At 42.6% G+C, this 17,230-nt stretch overlaps 1 protein-coding gene across 1 annotated transcript in view; it reads right to left on the minus strand.

Annotated features, from left to right (window-relative positions):
- dnah5 (dynein, axonemal, heavy chain 5) overlaps positions 1 to 17,230 on the minus strand; it is a gene marked incomplete at both ends in the record, with an annotated part of 181,417 nt that overhangs the window by 98,234 nt on the left and 65,953 nt on the right. Inside the window, 12 exon segments of the mRNA XM_080749007.1 lie at positions 891 to 1,095; positions 3,432 to 3,608; positions 5,743 to 5,984; positions 7,662 to 7,808; positions 9,117 to 9,270; positions 10,726 to 10,833; positions 11,250 to 11,384; positions 12,996 to 13,190; positions 14,461 to 14,648; positions 15,334 to 15,441; positions 15,742 to 15,812; positions 16,795 to 16,967. Coding sequence (XP_080605133.1) covers positions 891 to 1,095; positions 3,432 to 3,608; positions 5,743 to 5,984; positions 7,662 to 7,808; positions 9,117 to 9,270; positions 10,726 to 10,833; positions 11,250 to 11,384; positions 12,996 to 13,190; positions 14,461 to 14,648; positions 15,334 to 15,441; positions 15,742 to 15,812; positions 16,795 to 16,967 — 1,903 coding nt within the window.

Genomic DNA, 17,230 nt, shown 5'->3' on the forward strand with positions numbered 1-17,230 from the left:
GCGTGTGTGTGTGTGTGTGGGGGGGGGGGTTCAGCAACAGCGGCAGATGCAGTTCCATTGCCGCACATTGACGGTCTGTCCGGCTGTGCCACGGATTAGGAATCAATTGCCGCAGCATAGGAATCATTGCCGCGGCTGTTGTCGGCAGGTCCGGCGACACCGCGGCAGACGCCGGTGCCGGGAAGTGTATTCGCTCCTTCTGCATTTTGGTTCAATCAACATCCTGGGTATGTGCAAGAATCTACAAATTGACTTTTTAAATTACTTCAAGAGAGTCTTGGCCTTGAGGCCTTTAAGGCACATCCGAGTGAGCCTCAAGGAAGTGCCCGTGCTGAGCAGCCAATGCTGTTGCATACGTATAAGACCCCTAGGGGTTCTTACCTCACCGGCACAACAACTATATGGCATCTTTCGCAGGAAAGAACTAGTATGTTATGCATATTCAAGCGCTGTGTCCACATTGGCAAGCTGTGGCGGATGGAATATGTCATCACATGAACCAAAACACATATATCGTCGTTGTCGGGTGAAAACCTTGTATGTCCAAAACCGTTGGTTTTGTATTCATCATTTTAAAAAATATTTAAACTAGTGAAAACAGCAGATCTACAAGCACACAACGCCTCGCAGCGTGAGGCGTTGTGTGCTTGTAGATCTGCTGTTTTCACTACTTTTGTGTGACGGCCTTGTATGATGAAGCAGGGCTTTACTTGCGAAAGAACGTACACATTTGAAACTTGGAGATACAAGGTTTTCACCGGACAACGACGATATGGACAACAAAATGTGTCTAAGTTACAGTACTATACCGTTGAAAACAAACTTCATTGCACTATACCACATATAGCATTCTATCCTAAAAAGGGGTCGGTAACCCTTGTTATGCTTACCATCTGCAGTGACGTGGTAGTCAAACATGGTGCCCTCACTTTCAGGTGGGATATCTGGTAGGTCCAGACCTATCCTGTCATGGGCTCTGAGCCAGGCCTCCATTCTCCTGCGGTCCTCCAGTTCCAGCAGAGCTCCAACGCTCCACATGAGGGCAAAGACATAAAGCCGCTCCACGTGCTCCCTGGATATTTCCACGCCCTGCTCCTGTACAATAGGAGCAACATAGTTCAATTATGGCAGAAGATAACGCAGTTAAACAGCCATAACGACAGTGCTCCACAAAAACACAGGCCTGGGTATTTCCCTGGATATTTATTTTCCTGTAGTAATGCTACATGGCAATTCTTCAAGTGTATGCATAATTGACATTTATTTCATTTTGAGATTACACACAGGTGCATGGTCTGCAATGCTCCAATGACCATGAAACTTCTGAAGCATTAAAAACATCCATCCGAAGAAATAATTTTACATGACTACAGCGATACTGCTGTTGAATTTGTTGTATATTGATTACAAAAAGATTTTTAAGCTGAGGTTTGTGCCAATGATAAATTGATGTATAAAGTATATCATCATCATGTTCAATGTGTGTAGCAATGTGTGCAGGTACAGTATATGACTTAACCTAACGTCTTTGATGAAAGGTGATGAGTAGAGATGTCTATTTTCCCCCTCTCAAACCAATGAATGTGAAACAAACCTAACTTTCGGGAAAGAGTGAATGTGGGGCATTTAAAGTGTGATCATACATTTCTGCAACAGCTGCCCTAGCACTTTAGTTCATAGCTGCCACACAGACTTCCTGTTCAGTGTGTGAAACATCAGTGACAGTAGCAGAGCAACCACAGGGTCAAAGTGTGTGAGCACCCCAAGCCCCACAGCTTACTAGGGGCCCAGTAAGCGCTATGGTTATAATTAATTTTCTTTCAATGATGATGTACCACTTTGTACCAGGCACGAGCCAAAGAAGAAGCTCTTATAAAAGCTCTATAAAGCATCGCAAAATGGAAATAGGATTTGATGTCCTTAAATCCTGGAATCGATCTCAGCTTGTGTTGCCTATTTTATTGTTATGTGCAGCTGGCAGCTACATCTGTTCGTTGCTACCCCCTCACTGTACCACAGTGTCTACTTTATCTTAGAAGAGGCCTTGTAATGTTGTAGATCTGTAGATATTCTAATTAGATTAACTTTGTATTTGACAAGTCTTGCTAAATACAAATGATGCAAGAAATGAGCTGCAAAATAGGGAATTTGTGTTCGATTGCAAAGTAGCTTCTCATTCCATCGTTGCATTGTGCATTCTATCTGTTCGTGTTCGCATCACTGAATCTGTAGCGTTAATAATGGTTTAACTACAAACTGTCTCAGTGGAAATTGAGACAGGCAGGTGGTGGCTCTGCATGCTGCTTTGCTCTCTTGGGTAATTTATCCCCATGTAGAATGGTGCTGGGTCACAGCATGCATGGCCTGTCACTGTCCATTGGAGGTGGTGCTGAACCATTCACCAATCGATGCTTGTAGACTAGTGCTCTCCTTGATTTTTCCATTCCATCCTGGAAACCTGTTTTATTTTTCAGAACTAGCTTGTCTTGAAAATGTAATCCTGATTCATTTTGGGGGGGATTTGAGCTCTGTACCAGACATGATGTAACTACAATTGTTTTGGATATTTGGTCATATACTGTCCAGTAGTCACCTTAATGCCTACTGGACAGTCACACATTGCCAAATATATAAAGATACCGCTGCTTTTGTAATAATCACATTGTGATAGAAAAACAAAGTCCATGCCGATTAGAATGAAGGAGCCAGTTCACAAACTGGCTCAAATAGGCTGTTCTGTTGGTATCAAATTGATTATATTTGAGTTATCTTACTTTGTTTCTTGAGAGGTGTATACCTGCAGTGAATCTCTCTGAGTTGGAGTTTGCAGTTTTCAAATGGTGGGGAATTGCCTTTCAGTCTTTTGAAACCAAAACAATTACGCGTTGATGCTCTGCTCAACAAGAACGCACAATCTCCCCATGTTTACATCCCTATAAAGAGCACTATGCCAAACAAGCAGAAATGCCTGAGTGTTTGCAAGCATGAATGGTGTATTCAATATGCCTACGTGCTCACAGTGCAATCATTTTGCTTCCAAAATGCTAACGGAAATTATGCTATTGGCTGCAACGGCAGCGAGGGTGGGGTTTCACTCAGTAGAACCAGTCAAAACCCTAGAAACATACCCTACTTTATAATTGATTTAAAAAATGAATGGGGCCATAATTTACTAAACGTTCATGGCACTTATAAGTAAGTATACTTACGATCTTGCATAACGGTGTGCTATGTGGAAAAGTAGACACTGTATTTCAACTCCCATGAGGAGTATTTCAACTCTTTTGGGTGAGTTACTCCTTTGAACTCAAATGCTCAAAAGATTTGTCTGTGTATTATGTCTGACCGTTGAACAGAGTACCCGCTCCACCTTGGGCCCTAGTAACTCACTCCCACTTTTCCCCCCCCCTTGTGACGCCCCTGCAGCCTACCTTAGGTGGTATGAGTCCCTGGAGCATGTTGATGCACTGCATGATGACGAAGGCCTCCAGTAAGTCCATCTTAAACTCCAGGGTCTGAACGCTGAAGGAATAGAGCTCCAGGAAGGAGGAGGAGAAGAGGTCCCGCAGCACATCGCCCTCCTGAGGGGAGCGTTTCTTCAACCAGCCCTGAAACAGTTACACATAATTATTCATTTAGTTATTGAAGCGGTGAAAGCCGCTACCAAGGTGTGGCTTTGTGTGTCCCGTACCTGTCCCGTGCATCTCCGCGCTGTGATTGGTTAGTTTTGTCTGTCCCGTGCATGTCCAGAATGAGGAATTGAGGATTGGCCAAGCTTCACATGACAATTTGTCTCTCCAGACAAAATCATTCATAGAAAGTATAGATCACAGAATGTATAGATCTAGAACACATAGAATACAAATTCACCGCTTCACTTCGAACCGAGGTTAGGCTTTTTTTAAATGGGATATTGCTTAATTTATGGGAAAAGAAAAAGAAAGCCAGCACTCAAAAGTGAGTGGCCGGCTGTCTTCTTTCTTTTCATGATATTGTTTAATTTATACTCAAGTTTAGTTATAAACCAATTTTATGCGAAATAGCAAAAGGCACACTATAATATCTGAGTTTGTAATTTCTCCAGTGATGAAATAAAACACACACAGCTTTTTGAGCGGTGGTTACACCGTCTCCTATACGTGGCCGTGTGTGTATGCGTCCGTCCGTCCGTGTGTGTGTGTCTGTATGTAGCCTGCAGGCCTGCAGTACCTTTTATGACCACACATGTTAAGGGAGGGGCGCTGTTGTTCAGGCCAGGCCAGACCAGGCACACACACACACACGCACGCACACACACACACACACACACACACACACACACAGGGGGGAAGGGGGGGGGGGGGGGTAAACCACCGCTCAGTTCACACGGGTGTGATTTTTACATTGTCTTTTGTCTGGTTCACCACGTTGTGTATGCCTCTCTGTGGACACAATCTGAAAAAAATATCTTGCTTTGAAGCTATAGGCCGCCACCCTGGAGGAGTGTTGCGAGGCTTGTTCCTTCTCTGTGCTCATTAAGTCAGTTGCAGCCAAGTGCTCTGGGGGGTCAGTGTGCATGTGGGTGTCGAGCAATATGTATTTTGGTGTTTGGCACACACGTGGGCTCAGTGTGTGTGTGTGCAGTGCACATGCACATGTACTGTATCCATAAAAGTGGGTGTTCAAATGTGCTGTCAAAGCAACTGTATCTCTAGCTGCTTGTTGCCTTTTAAAAAGATAATTAACAGTTGCAATGGGATTTGGCTCAACGAACCAGTACAGCAAATCACTGTTTCTATCATCCAAAACTGAATGAAACTAAACTATAAACGAAGTAAATATTAAATCAATAGAAATAAATACAAATATCAAATCGTCGTTGTCGAGTGAAAACCTTGTATGTCCAAAACCGTTTGTTTTGCATTTATCATTTTAAAAATGATTTAAACTAGTGAAAACAGCTGATCTACAAGCACACAACGCCTTGCACCGCGAGGCGGTGTGTGCTTGTAGATCTGCTGTTCATTACTTTTGTGCAAGCCTTGTATGATGAAGCAGGGCTTTACTTTGCGAAAGAACGTACACATTTGAAACTTAGAGATACAAGGTTTTCACCCGACAATGACGAAATAGTGATAGTGAAAATGATTAGAATTACGGTGGAGGTGAGGCAGGATCTGTACCGTACTATAGATCTCGAGACTGGAGGCGCTGAAGCACAGAGCTAGTGTTTTGATTCGTGTGCATATTACAGCCGCTGAATAATGAATCATTTGACTACATATACCCAGGGGTGTCGCACCAAATTCTGGGCCCTGGGTACTGCGGGCCCCCCATGAATGTTCTTCATAGAGGGAGGTGGTTTAACCCATTTAGACTGGGGATGCATTATTACGCATCATTTTGTGCTTTAACTATTGAAAAATAGCAGATATACAAGCTCACAGCGCGGCACCGAGTGCCGCGCTGCGTGCTTGTAGATCTGCTATTTAAAAAGTCTTTGTGAAGGACCCCCAAAATGATATGTATTTGAACACAGACCTCCATCTCAAAATATTTAGTTCCAGGGATGTTCGCTTAAGATTTGCACACATTTTCACAGTTTTCATAGAAGATCTACAAGCTTGCCGAGTGCCGCGCTGTGAGCTTGTGTATCTGCGATTTTTCGATAGCTAAAGTATAAAATAGTTAAGGCCCCTAAACCTTGGGCCCTAGTAACTCAGTCCCACTTTCCCCCCTCCCTTGTGACGCCCCTGTATATACCTCCAGTATGGGGCTCCAGTTGAGCACGGAGGAGCTCATGAACACCATGCCGTTGCGTGAAACGGTGGCGGGCGAGGCGTTGTCGATGTTGTGCGGCTCGAACACCACCTTACAGTTGGGAGCCATGGGTATGCGGTCTCCGTTGGCCAGCGTCAGTGTTCTGTTGTCGTCCAACACCGAGTTCAGATTCTCGATCCATATGGCGTCTACTGGGCCATCTAGGACTATCCAGATGTGTTCTCCTAAGAGAGGAGTAACAAAAGAAATGTGGCATTTAAATTATAGAAAGGGCAACATGTGGTCTGAAGTGACAGTGTTTGATAGTATAAGAATCTTGGATACTGCATGACAAGTGGCAAAGATGAAGATGGACAGTACATAGCTACAGTGGTGGAAAGTAACTAAGTACATTTACTTAAGTACTGTACAATTTTGAGATATTTGTACTTTACTTGAGTATTTCCAATACCTTTACTTCTATTGCACTACATCTTGGATCCAAATATTGTACTTTTACTCCACTACATTTATTTGATAAAAGTTATTAGTTACTTTGCAGATATAAATTATAAAACATACATAAACCACATTAGCACTATTTTATACCGTGGCTATTTGAAAATAGCCGATCTCCAAGCTCACAACGCGATGGAAACGTAGAAGGAAACAAGACTTAAATGCCCTGCTAGCCACTGCTGGCCACTAGAGGCCCTTCTGCTCCTTACACCCAACTGGAACATTTGGCCTGAAGGTGGTGCCTGAGTAAGAATATATAAATATTACTTTGACATGGGCTGAAAGCTGATGACAGCAGCAGCATTACTAGTTAATGATGATATCATGAAACAAGAAAGAAAAAGACAGTGCAAGAAAGAGTCAGGAGGGACAGAGAGAACAAAGCCTAGTAAGGAATGGCTGTCGGCCTCTGATGAGGCCGTTCATTGAGATTAAAGGAATACTGGGTACATCTCCCTCTCCCGCACAGTAATAGCATGTAAACAATGAAATACTGATATACAAAACTAGCCACACTTTTATTCACAAACGCAGACTCACAAACTCGAGCAGTAAGCCAAAACATTCTGATTCAAAAGGCCACCTTGAAAACGAGATGCTGCATCTCAGAAGGGTTCATACTTACTTCCGCACCGATGTCGTACAAAACAAACAACAAAGTGTAAAGCAGGCCTCATCCTTCAAATAAATGTGTACTTATCTCTGAATGCAGTGACCAACTTCCTCAACATTCCATGCATCTGTGCTTTGTTTTAATGAAATGATACATCATATTCTCAATCAACCCATAATCCTTTTTATGACACGACATGAATACATAACAGAAGATGCAAATGTGAAGCCAGGATCCCTTGTTAGCCACTTTATTTGCTTTGGATTTCCATAAACATTTGTGTGGACTGAATTCAGGTACACTCAGTCCCAGGTAAGATAATGACCATCATTCATCAAAATGGCAGTGCTTAAACTTAAAGTGAATAATATTAAAATGTAGCACCTAACAAAATATACACTGTGTATTTATAGAGAGCCAACACAGTCTTATCTGCTGATAAATGCGGACAATTAAAATCAGCATTTTGATTTACTTCTACCTTCTTCAAGTTCAATAAATTATTCTCAATTTTATATCTTGATTGAAAAGAATCAGAGGATTGTTCAGAGAATAGAATTGATTTGTGTTGGTCCCCTCCTTTTTTCCCCTCTACACCAAATCTCCCAATTGCCAAAAGTACAAGCAACAGTACAATGTTGGGAGCTTGTAGATTAGTAGTATTTTCACTGAATATTTTTACCCCATTTACCCCAGAATAGCTAGTGTTCATGTGGTAAATCACATTCACAATCACAATCTCAAGCAAACATTCAAGAAAATCACATCAACATTTTATAGTCACTCAAACCTTTCTTGGCTCTCAGGGTTTTCCTCCACAGCGTAGAGAAGATGCCATCGGTCCAGTCATTGGTGGCGACATCCAGGCGGCCAAACATTTGAGGAGCTGTGATGGCCTTGGGGTTCATGCGCATCTCTCTGTGTGGATGGCCACAATCTGGCAGCAAACACACACACAAAATCAGAATCAAGATTAATTTCAGTTGCAGAATACCATATACAGGAATTTGTAGAAAAACTGGCACAAAGCATAACACCTCTGGCTGCATCACATACTGTACATTATTACAAGGGCAAATGGATTTGACATGTAGAATGACAGAGCTAGACTCATAATTGAGAGTAGAGTAAACATTTACACACTCAGGAATATACAGTCAGTCAGTCTTCCAAGCCAGCATTGCATAGTGTATGGTTATTAGTGCGCTACGGTACAATGAGTCTGTTGTGTAATGGAACTGACCAGATTTAATTACACAGAATAATGTACAGAAATCAGGTTAGGGAGTTGTGCGACATGGACTTAATACCTGAGACTAATGTGCAATGGTTTTCAAACTGTGGGTCGGGACCCCCAGGGGGGTCCCCAAATAATTTTAAAGTAACTACACCATGGGTCTTCAAGAGGGGGTCCGCAAGGGATCCTCAGCGTTACTACAGGGGGTCCTCCAAATCTTTGAGTGATAGAAAGTTTTTTTCTCCTTTTTTATATTAACCGAGCAGATCTACAAGCCTACTACGCCTCGCCATGCGAGGCGTTGTGAGCAAAGAGGTTTGGTTTAGAGGGGGAAAAGAGCAGACTAAGTACAGAGTGAAAGGTCAAGTTTATTAAGTATTGATGGTTCAAGTGGTTAAATACTGTATCTGAAAACACAAATTGACATAATCCAAAATACACTGATGATTGTGCTGTCAAACGATGAAATATATGGAATCCATGATAAGGTTGTGGAGTTCCCTGCTTCATCTCTCTCTCAACTAAGGGGTCCTTGGCCTGAAAACGCTGAAGACCCCTGAACTACACAATAGAATGAACTGCAGTAGCAGCAGTGGAACTAGAGAATTGTAAAGCCGTTTGGGAAGGCAGAGGCGAGGGTAAACCTTTGAGGCTCAGACACACTGAAATCCCTAACACTTTCTTCTTTGAGAGCAGGGTTTTATTTTGGAGCGTCGACACGTGGCACAGACCATCAAACTTTTTCCCCTTGTTTGACCGTTCTAAAAACACACTTTCTGTTTTTAAATTAAACAGACAATGTGAACAGCAGGACTCATGTACTGTGTGTGTCATTGACACTTGTGTCAGTGCCTTTAGGGAGAAAACATATCAACACTGCCCCAGTTTTCCAGCACACACACACACACACACACACACACACACACACACACACACACACACACACACACACACACACACACACACACACACACACACACACACACACACACACACACACACACACACCTGTCATGGCCTTCATCAGTGTGTGTATACAGGTGGTTTTCCCAGCCCCGCTGGGTCCTAGAGCCATCATGCCATGTCGGACCCTCTGAGTCTCATACAATTGGATGACCTTCAACTTCCATGGAGGGTGGCTGATGAGTCCAGCATCCTCAACCTGTGCCCAGACAGACAGACAGACAGACAGACAGACAGACAGACAGACAGACAGACAGACAGACAGACAGACAGACAGACACATGAAGACAGTGAGGCAGGCACCTTATATCGTGTCATTGTTGCATTGTGCAAATGTTATTGTATTTTAATAGCACTGCCTTTACTGCTATTGCTATTATTGTATTGCTATTTTTCTTATTATTGCGTTGTCGAGGAGCCGAGATCCAAGAATATGACTCTTACACTGAATATTGAATCTTAAATGGTAAATATTCAGTCTTCATGCAGTCAATATGCTTCTCGGGGAATTTATATTCCACAATACTGCAACACATGTCAGATAAATACTTTATGTAATTAACTTTCTTCATTTTCACAGACAGAAAAACTAAATCACAGGAAATACACAGATTCAGGGATGCGGGGGAGAAAAGTGCATTCAGAAAAAATGCAGGCAAACACAAATGATGAGAACAGTAGACTATAGTGATGGAGACGTAAGCAATTTACCCCGAGTGAGAGGACATTATGCTCTCATAATGTCCGCAGTGCGGGTGTTATCGGACGAGGCGCGAGCTTTTCTACCACTTTTTCCCGTATACATGAAAGAAAACACATAGTTGTAACTTGCAAGGATCTTAAGTTACAATCATTATTGCCTATAAAACTTCCGCGAGACAGCAGATAGTTCCACAAACAACATCTTCTACTCACCAACAGATGGCGCCAACTCCATAGTAATCCATGCGACTAGCTTACAGCTAAGCTAACGTCAGTTAAAAGCACCGTTCCGGCCGTAAATAGAGGCTGTTCGCTTCCAGAAAGGCATAGGTTCAGAGAAAAGGGGCTTTAAAGTTTAAAGTTGGCGGATTGCATTGGATCCAAATAAATCGGCGACGATAGTACGCACGTTAGTAAACATAGGACCGCTGCGACCTTCATTTGTTGGTTGGGGGAAAGTCCCCGGATGTACACTGAGGCGCATTGATCTCGGACACACAACTTTGCGGCAGTAGTCCTCTCATAACCTCCGGAATTTAGCCAATCAGAATCCAGTATTTGAACACGTGACTCGAAAAAGTGGTAGAAAGTAGACTATAGTGATGGCTGAGGTCGACGTCTGTTTTCAGCGCTTTCTACTTGCCACAGACACTTGAGAAATGGCAAATGATGCAATGTTTTACTTCTTTCAGTGCAATATCTTGAGGCAATTATGGGTGACATGAAAGATACAGTAGACTGAGCATATCTGTCTCTGTCTCTCTTTTTCTTTCTGGCACATCTATGAATTTCGATTTCCTTTGTTTCTTTTCAACCCCACCAACCTCTCCCTCTAACAGAAGCACACACGCTTGTATAAGAGACAGAGACACACACACGCACGCACACACACGCACGCACACACACGCACACGCACGCGCGCACACACACACACCTCCTTTCTCTCTCCTACCTGTATGTCGATGGCACTCTCCAGTTCAGGGTAGCCTGCTTTATCAAGCTGGATGCCTGGGAAGAGGTCCTCTATCAAGCTCAGGAACAGTGGCTCATCCTCATCAATCTAATGGCATAAGTACACACACACACGCACGCATGCACGCACGCACGCACACACACGCACATGCACACACACACACACACACACACACACACACAGTGTGAACAGGGAGAAAACTGTAGAGTTTACCAGGCCTCATTGAGAAAGAAGCAGGTTTACCTTAGCCTAGCGCAGCTACCAGACTCTATCTGACTGCCATTGCTAACACACAAGAGAGCAGTACTTTTTTACAACTGAATCGACAACTGAATTAACACGTATTGTATTTACCCATGGATTTTTTTAGTATATAGGTTTATAGTGGTTAAATGGATTTTGATGCTACATTAACTCATCTTGCTGGGGACCCCCTGGAACCCCCTCAAGCACCCCTGGGGGGTCCCCAGACCCCACATACTATTCTTTTGTATACTACTGACCAGTTTGGACAGGTTCATGTCCCTGAGGACTCTCATGACGATGGTGGACTCGGTGTCGTTGGGGTTGGCTCGTTTGGCAGCACCCAGAGTCCGCAACACTGACAGGATGTTCCGCAGGCCAAAGTCATAGTGCACCTGGAAGCATTAGTGCAGTGATTTAAACATACATATATAATAGCATTATACACAGTAAAACACCCAGTGTTCATTTATTCATTTGAACACTCCTGAGTTTCCCACACTCACACCCACACTCCCATTCCCACAGGGCACGATAAAGATAAAGATAACAAAATATCGTTCTCAATTGAAGTGGATGGCAACGCCGTGAACGCTGACATAATCGTTAACGATAATTATAGTTATCACTATCTTTGTCTATATCGCGCCCAGTGGGAAAGGGCCTTTACTTCTGGAACGCAAATCTGTGTCACTTTAGATTTGAACCACCTTAACCATTATTTTATACTTTAACTATAACTTTCAAAAATAGCAGTTATACAAGCTCACAGCATGGCACACTGCGAGCTTGTAGAGCTGCTATTTTTTTTAAATCCTGAAGATTTGTGCAAGTCTTTGAATAATTTTGACCTGATTCTATAAATGTCTTCTAAATGCTTCTATGTTTTTTTGTAATGTTTCTTTGTCAGTGGTTCTCAAACTTTTTTATGTCAAGGACCCCTAGAATTATATGTACAATAACTGGCCACCGACCCCCATCTTGAAATACCATGTATTATGGACCTCCCAGAAGCAAATATTTGAGTTATAAATGTTTACTTTAAAAAAGATATAGTCAAATATTTGAAAATTAGTCAAAATATAGTCAAATATTTGAAATTATGGGGTAGAGGACAGAACATCGACTGAATGCAAACTGCACAGCCTTAGGTGAAGTCATGTGCTCAGCAAACTTGTCTCGTCTTCTTCTTTAACTCCTCTTCTTAATGACAGGAGTTGATTTAACCACACGATAACCACATGACATAATAGCGAACATCCACCTAAAATAGGCAAACATTCTGCAGAAATAGCAGATGTACAAGCTCACAACAGGTAGTATCGTGCATTGACACATTGTTTGTGAGCTTTTAGATTGGCTATTTTCAGCAAAATGAATTTGGTGGAAAAAGTTACTATATACAGTATAATGGTCAATGAACGATATAGGGTTTAAGTAGCCTGGTAAACCAGCACGGTCGCAGAATTCAATTTCATTTTCATTCAGCAGACCGAATGAAAATGAAATTGAATTCCGTGACCCGGGGTGGTTTATCAGTCTAGGGTTTAAGGGGTTAAAAGGGTTAAATAAATAGCCATGTACATCATCCACCTGAATTCACACTGGACAGTCCGTTTCATAAAGACAGATGTTTGTACACCGTTCTCATTTCTGAACCAAACATTTAGTATGGTTCTTTCTTTCTTTTTCAATATTGTATGGGCCTTCTTCTGCCTTTTACTGATAGTCAGTAGTGTGACAGAGAGACAGGAATATGAAGCAAATGTGAATGGTCCGCCTGGCACGGGAATTGAGCCGGGAACTCGCTGTCAGGAATTATAGTGGTGGAAAAAGTAATCACATTTTAAAGTAAAAGTATCAATACTATAATGTAGACATACTGGTATCAAAATGTACTCAAAGTGGATTCCAGGGACTCAGTGGTTCCATTTGTACACTGAGAGTTAAGGGGAGACCTTGAAATGTAAAAGTTTAAGAAACACTGCATTATATTTCTTATATACCTGCTTAGAGAGCTGTTCCTCACACAGCTTGTACAGAGTGAAGAACTTGCGGGCCAGATCGATGTTATCTATGAACCCGCAGCTGGCCAGTTTGACCCGGATGATGATCTGACGGTCTGGAACCATCATGGCCACAGATCGGAAGTTTATCTTCAGGTTCTCAGGAAGTTCCTGACGACCCGCGTATCCTGGGTTCTGATCAGGTGAACAAAAACAAAAACGATCAGAATCAGACTCGTGGTCTACAAAATGTAACCCAATGGACTGATTACAATTACATTTCTACACTTCCACATATCGAGTTATAAATGGGTACATTTCAATATGTGTACAATATAATAGCCAACCAATTGAACTTGGTTTGGCTTTCACTAGAGTCACACAATACCACAAATAAACATTTTTATATTATTTTAACATCTAATGGAAACGAAAACGAAATTTAAAGTACAGGTAATGTACACTGTGTCTTTATAAGAATCCAAAGAGATTAAAATTTCAACAGCAAATTCCATTCTGTTTCATTAACATTGTTTTAAACGGTATTAGCTGCACATTCGCTAAACCCCTGCAGTACATTTGGGGCTTTAATTAACACAGTAATGTAATCAGATAATCAGAGTTTAGGGAAGTCATTATGCCTTCAGCCAGGGAAATCCCCCTGGACACAGAAGAGGGCTCAGAATCACCTCTGCTATGCCAATGTTCTTTCTGTACTGTACAAATTCATAACAATCTCTCTAATATAATGGCCCTTCTCAACACGTTAGAGTCATTCTACAATGCTCTATTTAATTATTTGTCTTGAAGAGTAGATCGAGTGAACTACACGTTACTGAATAATGAATTGTTGGAATATACTATATAAATGTTCAGTATATATAATATATCAAGTTATCTTGTCAAATATGGATAGTGCATAAAAGGCTGTAAAATAGCCCATGCTGGGTTCATTTAACCCAGCATGGGTTCTGCCCAGTCAATTAACCTTTATGATACTTAATTAGTGTTACATTTTTAATTTTTGAATTCAATTTGAATGCTTAATAACATTTCAGCAGCCGGTAATTAACAGAAACATTGTTCTTTGTGGTATTTCTCAAGCTTAATGGAATAGAGTAGAGCAGTGGCCTTTGGGAAAATCACAGAAAATAGCAGATCGACAAGCATACAATGCGCTCAAAACGCGACATTGTGAGCTTGTCGATCGGCTATTTTCAGCGAAGATGTTTTTTTTTAAACATAATTTTTATTTGCGATCATCACCTGTACATACAATGCAAGGTCAACATTTTTACATAATTTCAATCATCATATTTCAGTCCTTTTCAAGTATTCAGCGAAGATGTTTAAAAAGCTAAAAAAGAAAATTCACTAGTATAGGGCCACTCAACCACATACAGGGTTTAAGAGTTTGTTTGTTTTTTTAACAGAAGGTTGAAGTGTCCCCTGCCCTGATCCTCACCATGGTGAGGAAGATGCCGAACTCTGGATTCATCTCCACGTTGTCCCCGTCGGTGAAGATGAAGTTCTTGCGTCGCTCCTTCTTGCATGTGAGGACGATGGCGATCTGCTGAGCCGCCACCGACAGCACAGGGAGATTGATGCGGTTGAACTCATCGAAACAGCCCCACGAGCCGGACTGGGCCAGACCTGGACACAGCATTCAGGGGCGTCACGGGGGGGGGGGGGGGGGGGGTTACTAGGGCCCAAGGTGGAGGAGCCTTAATTATTTTATACTTTAGCTATTGAAAAATAGCAGATATACAAGCCCTGTAGCTTGTAGATTTGCTATTTTTGAAAAGTCGTGAATATATGTATTTTTTAAGCGAACATTTGCAACTTGAGATGGGGGTCAGTGGCCAAATACATATAATTTTGGGGGCTCTTCACGTGAAAAGGTTTAAGCACCACTGACATAGAAACAGGTTTGTCAAAAAACCTTAGAAGGATTTGAAATATTCAAAGAATTTTTTTCCTGCAATTTCTTTTTTTCTTTTTTTTTCTCAAAAATAGCAGATCTACAAGCTCGCAGCGCAGCACTTGGTGCCGTGCTGTGAGCTTGTATATCTGCTATTCTTCAATAGTTAAAGCACCCGGGGCCCAGAATTTGGTGCGACACCCCTGACAGCATTCACACATACTTGGGTGTTAACTAAACTCAATATTTATAAAACTCACAGACAGACTAAATCAATTTCACTTTCTAAATCCTTAAAAAGATATATCACAGCGCATCGCAATGTGATGCACTGTCTATTATTCATTTTGTTATTGCGAGTTATTCATACAGTATTTTGTAAAAAAAATATATTTCATACATTTCTAGGTTTCTTACCTTTGAAAATCCTTCCCAGACCTCTGAAGTCCATTTGGTCAGAGCAGTTGAAGACAACCACATACTTTCCCAGACAGCGGCCCATGTCTTTAGTGGTTTCTGTCTTACCTGACAAGCATGCAAACAAAGGATTTCTGACACCTCGGTTTTCAGTATTTACCTTTAGAGCAGGGATTTTTCTTTAGAGCAGGGATTTTTACATATATATATACAGGTATACTGTGTGTGTGTGTGTGTGTGTGTGTGTGTGTGTGTGTGTGTGTGTGTGTGTGTGTGTGTGTGTGTGTGTGTGTGTGTGTGTGTGTGTGTGTATGTGTGTGTGTGTGTGTGTGTTTTAAATTGTGATATTATTATTATTATTTTGGGCATTTAATAATAAAATAGTTAAATTAACACTTCCAGCCTTACCTGTTCCTGCAGGACCTGCTGGAGCCCCTCCCATACTCATGCCCAACGCTTGGGCCAGAGTGATGTAGCACCTGGAAAACATACACTATTATTATAGAGAATATTTGCATCTCATATACGGCAAGACTGGGAAATACTACCTTTGCTAATCCGCTTTCTTCAAACTTATGTCTCTCTCTCTCTCTCTCTCTCTCTCTCTCTCTCTCTCTCTCTCTCTCTCTCGCTCTCTCTCTCTCTCTCTCTCTCTCTTTCTCTCTCTCTCTCTCAAACGGTTTCAAAAGGTCAGGAAGCTCCAAGACCAGAAAATGACAAAACTGCCATCTCCATTGATTTTTGGGAGGGGTCCCCCGACCCACTGTTTGGGGAACAGCACACTAACTGGCTGAGCCACCCAACACCAAGGCCTCAATTCATCTTCCTTGGACATGGAGGCAGGCAACATCAGAGAGAGAAGAGAAAACAACAGGGTGCAGAGAGAGACAGGGAGCCAGGCATTAGGAAGTGCTGAGGGCCAAGCATGAGGCCTGGAGGATGCCACTCCTTTGGGGAGCTGCAGTCTGATGTCTGCTGGTGGCTCCATGCTGCTGTCTGTTCTCATCTATTTTCTCCCCTGTCTCTTCTCATCTTGCTCTGTGCCGTGCTCCTGCCAGTCTGTCTGTCTGTCTGTCTGTCTGTCTGTCTGTCTGTCTGTCTGTCCGTCTGTCTGGCTGGCTGCCTCTGTCTCTATCTGTGGATGTATCTCCCTCCTGATTATCCACCTCTCTCCCCCTGTGTTTGTCATCCATAACGACTCCCTCGACGCCCCTTCTCTCCTCTTCTGCTCATTATTTGTCCCCCTATCCTGCCTTCAAAACCGCTCTCCTCTCGTCTCCTACAAAAATACATCCTGTGCTTTCCGTGCATGGGCACTGTGCGTGTGTGCGTGCGTGTGCGCGTGCGTGAGTGTGCGTGCGTGTGCGTGCATGTCCTCTATCTGTCAAGCCCAAGGACCTCCCCTTAGCTAGACAAACATCTTTGTCTCGTATCTTTGTGTGTTTCAGTGTGACCATGTACCTGTCAGTCAGTGGCGTGATGACCAGCCTGTCAGTGCATCCCAGGAACTCATTCTGATAGACAAACCCCACGTCTGTGATGTTGATCATCATCCTGTCAGAGTCCTCGTTGAAGTAGAAGCGACACTGCTTCAGCCACTCAAAATCACTGGGGCTCTTCACATGCTGCCGGCACTGTAGGGAGAGAGAGAGAGAGAGCAGAGGCAGGATAAGCAATGGGTGCAGAGGTGAATGGGGATACAGGGGAGATTCGGGGTGGCAGAAGAAAGTAATGGGAGATGAGGATTAGAGGGGAAGAGGTGAAAGAGAGGTAAGGTGAAAGGGTGGATTTGAAGACAGGGCAGAGTAGGGATTAGAAGGATGTGAGAGCAAAAAGAAGAGAGGCAGAGGGGGAAGGGAAGATCGAGAGAACAGAGGGAAGAATGGAGAAGAGATAG

This window comes from Nannobrachium achirus (assembly GCF_963921795.1).
Source record: "Nannobrachium achirus genome assembly, chromosome: 2".
Lineage (NCBI taxonomy): Eukaryota > Metazoa > Chordata > Actinopteri > Myctophiformes > Myctophidae > Nannobrachium > Nannobrachium achirus.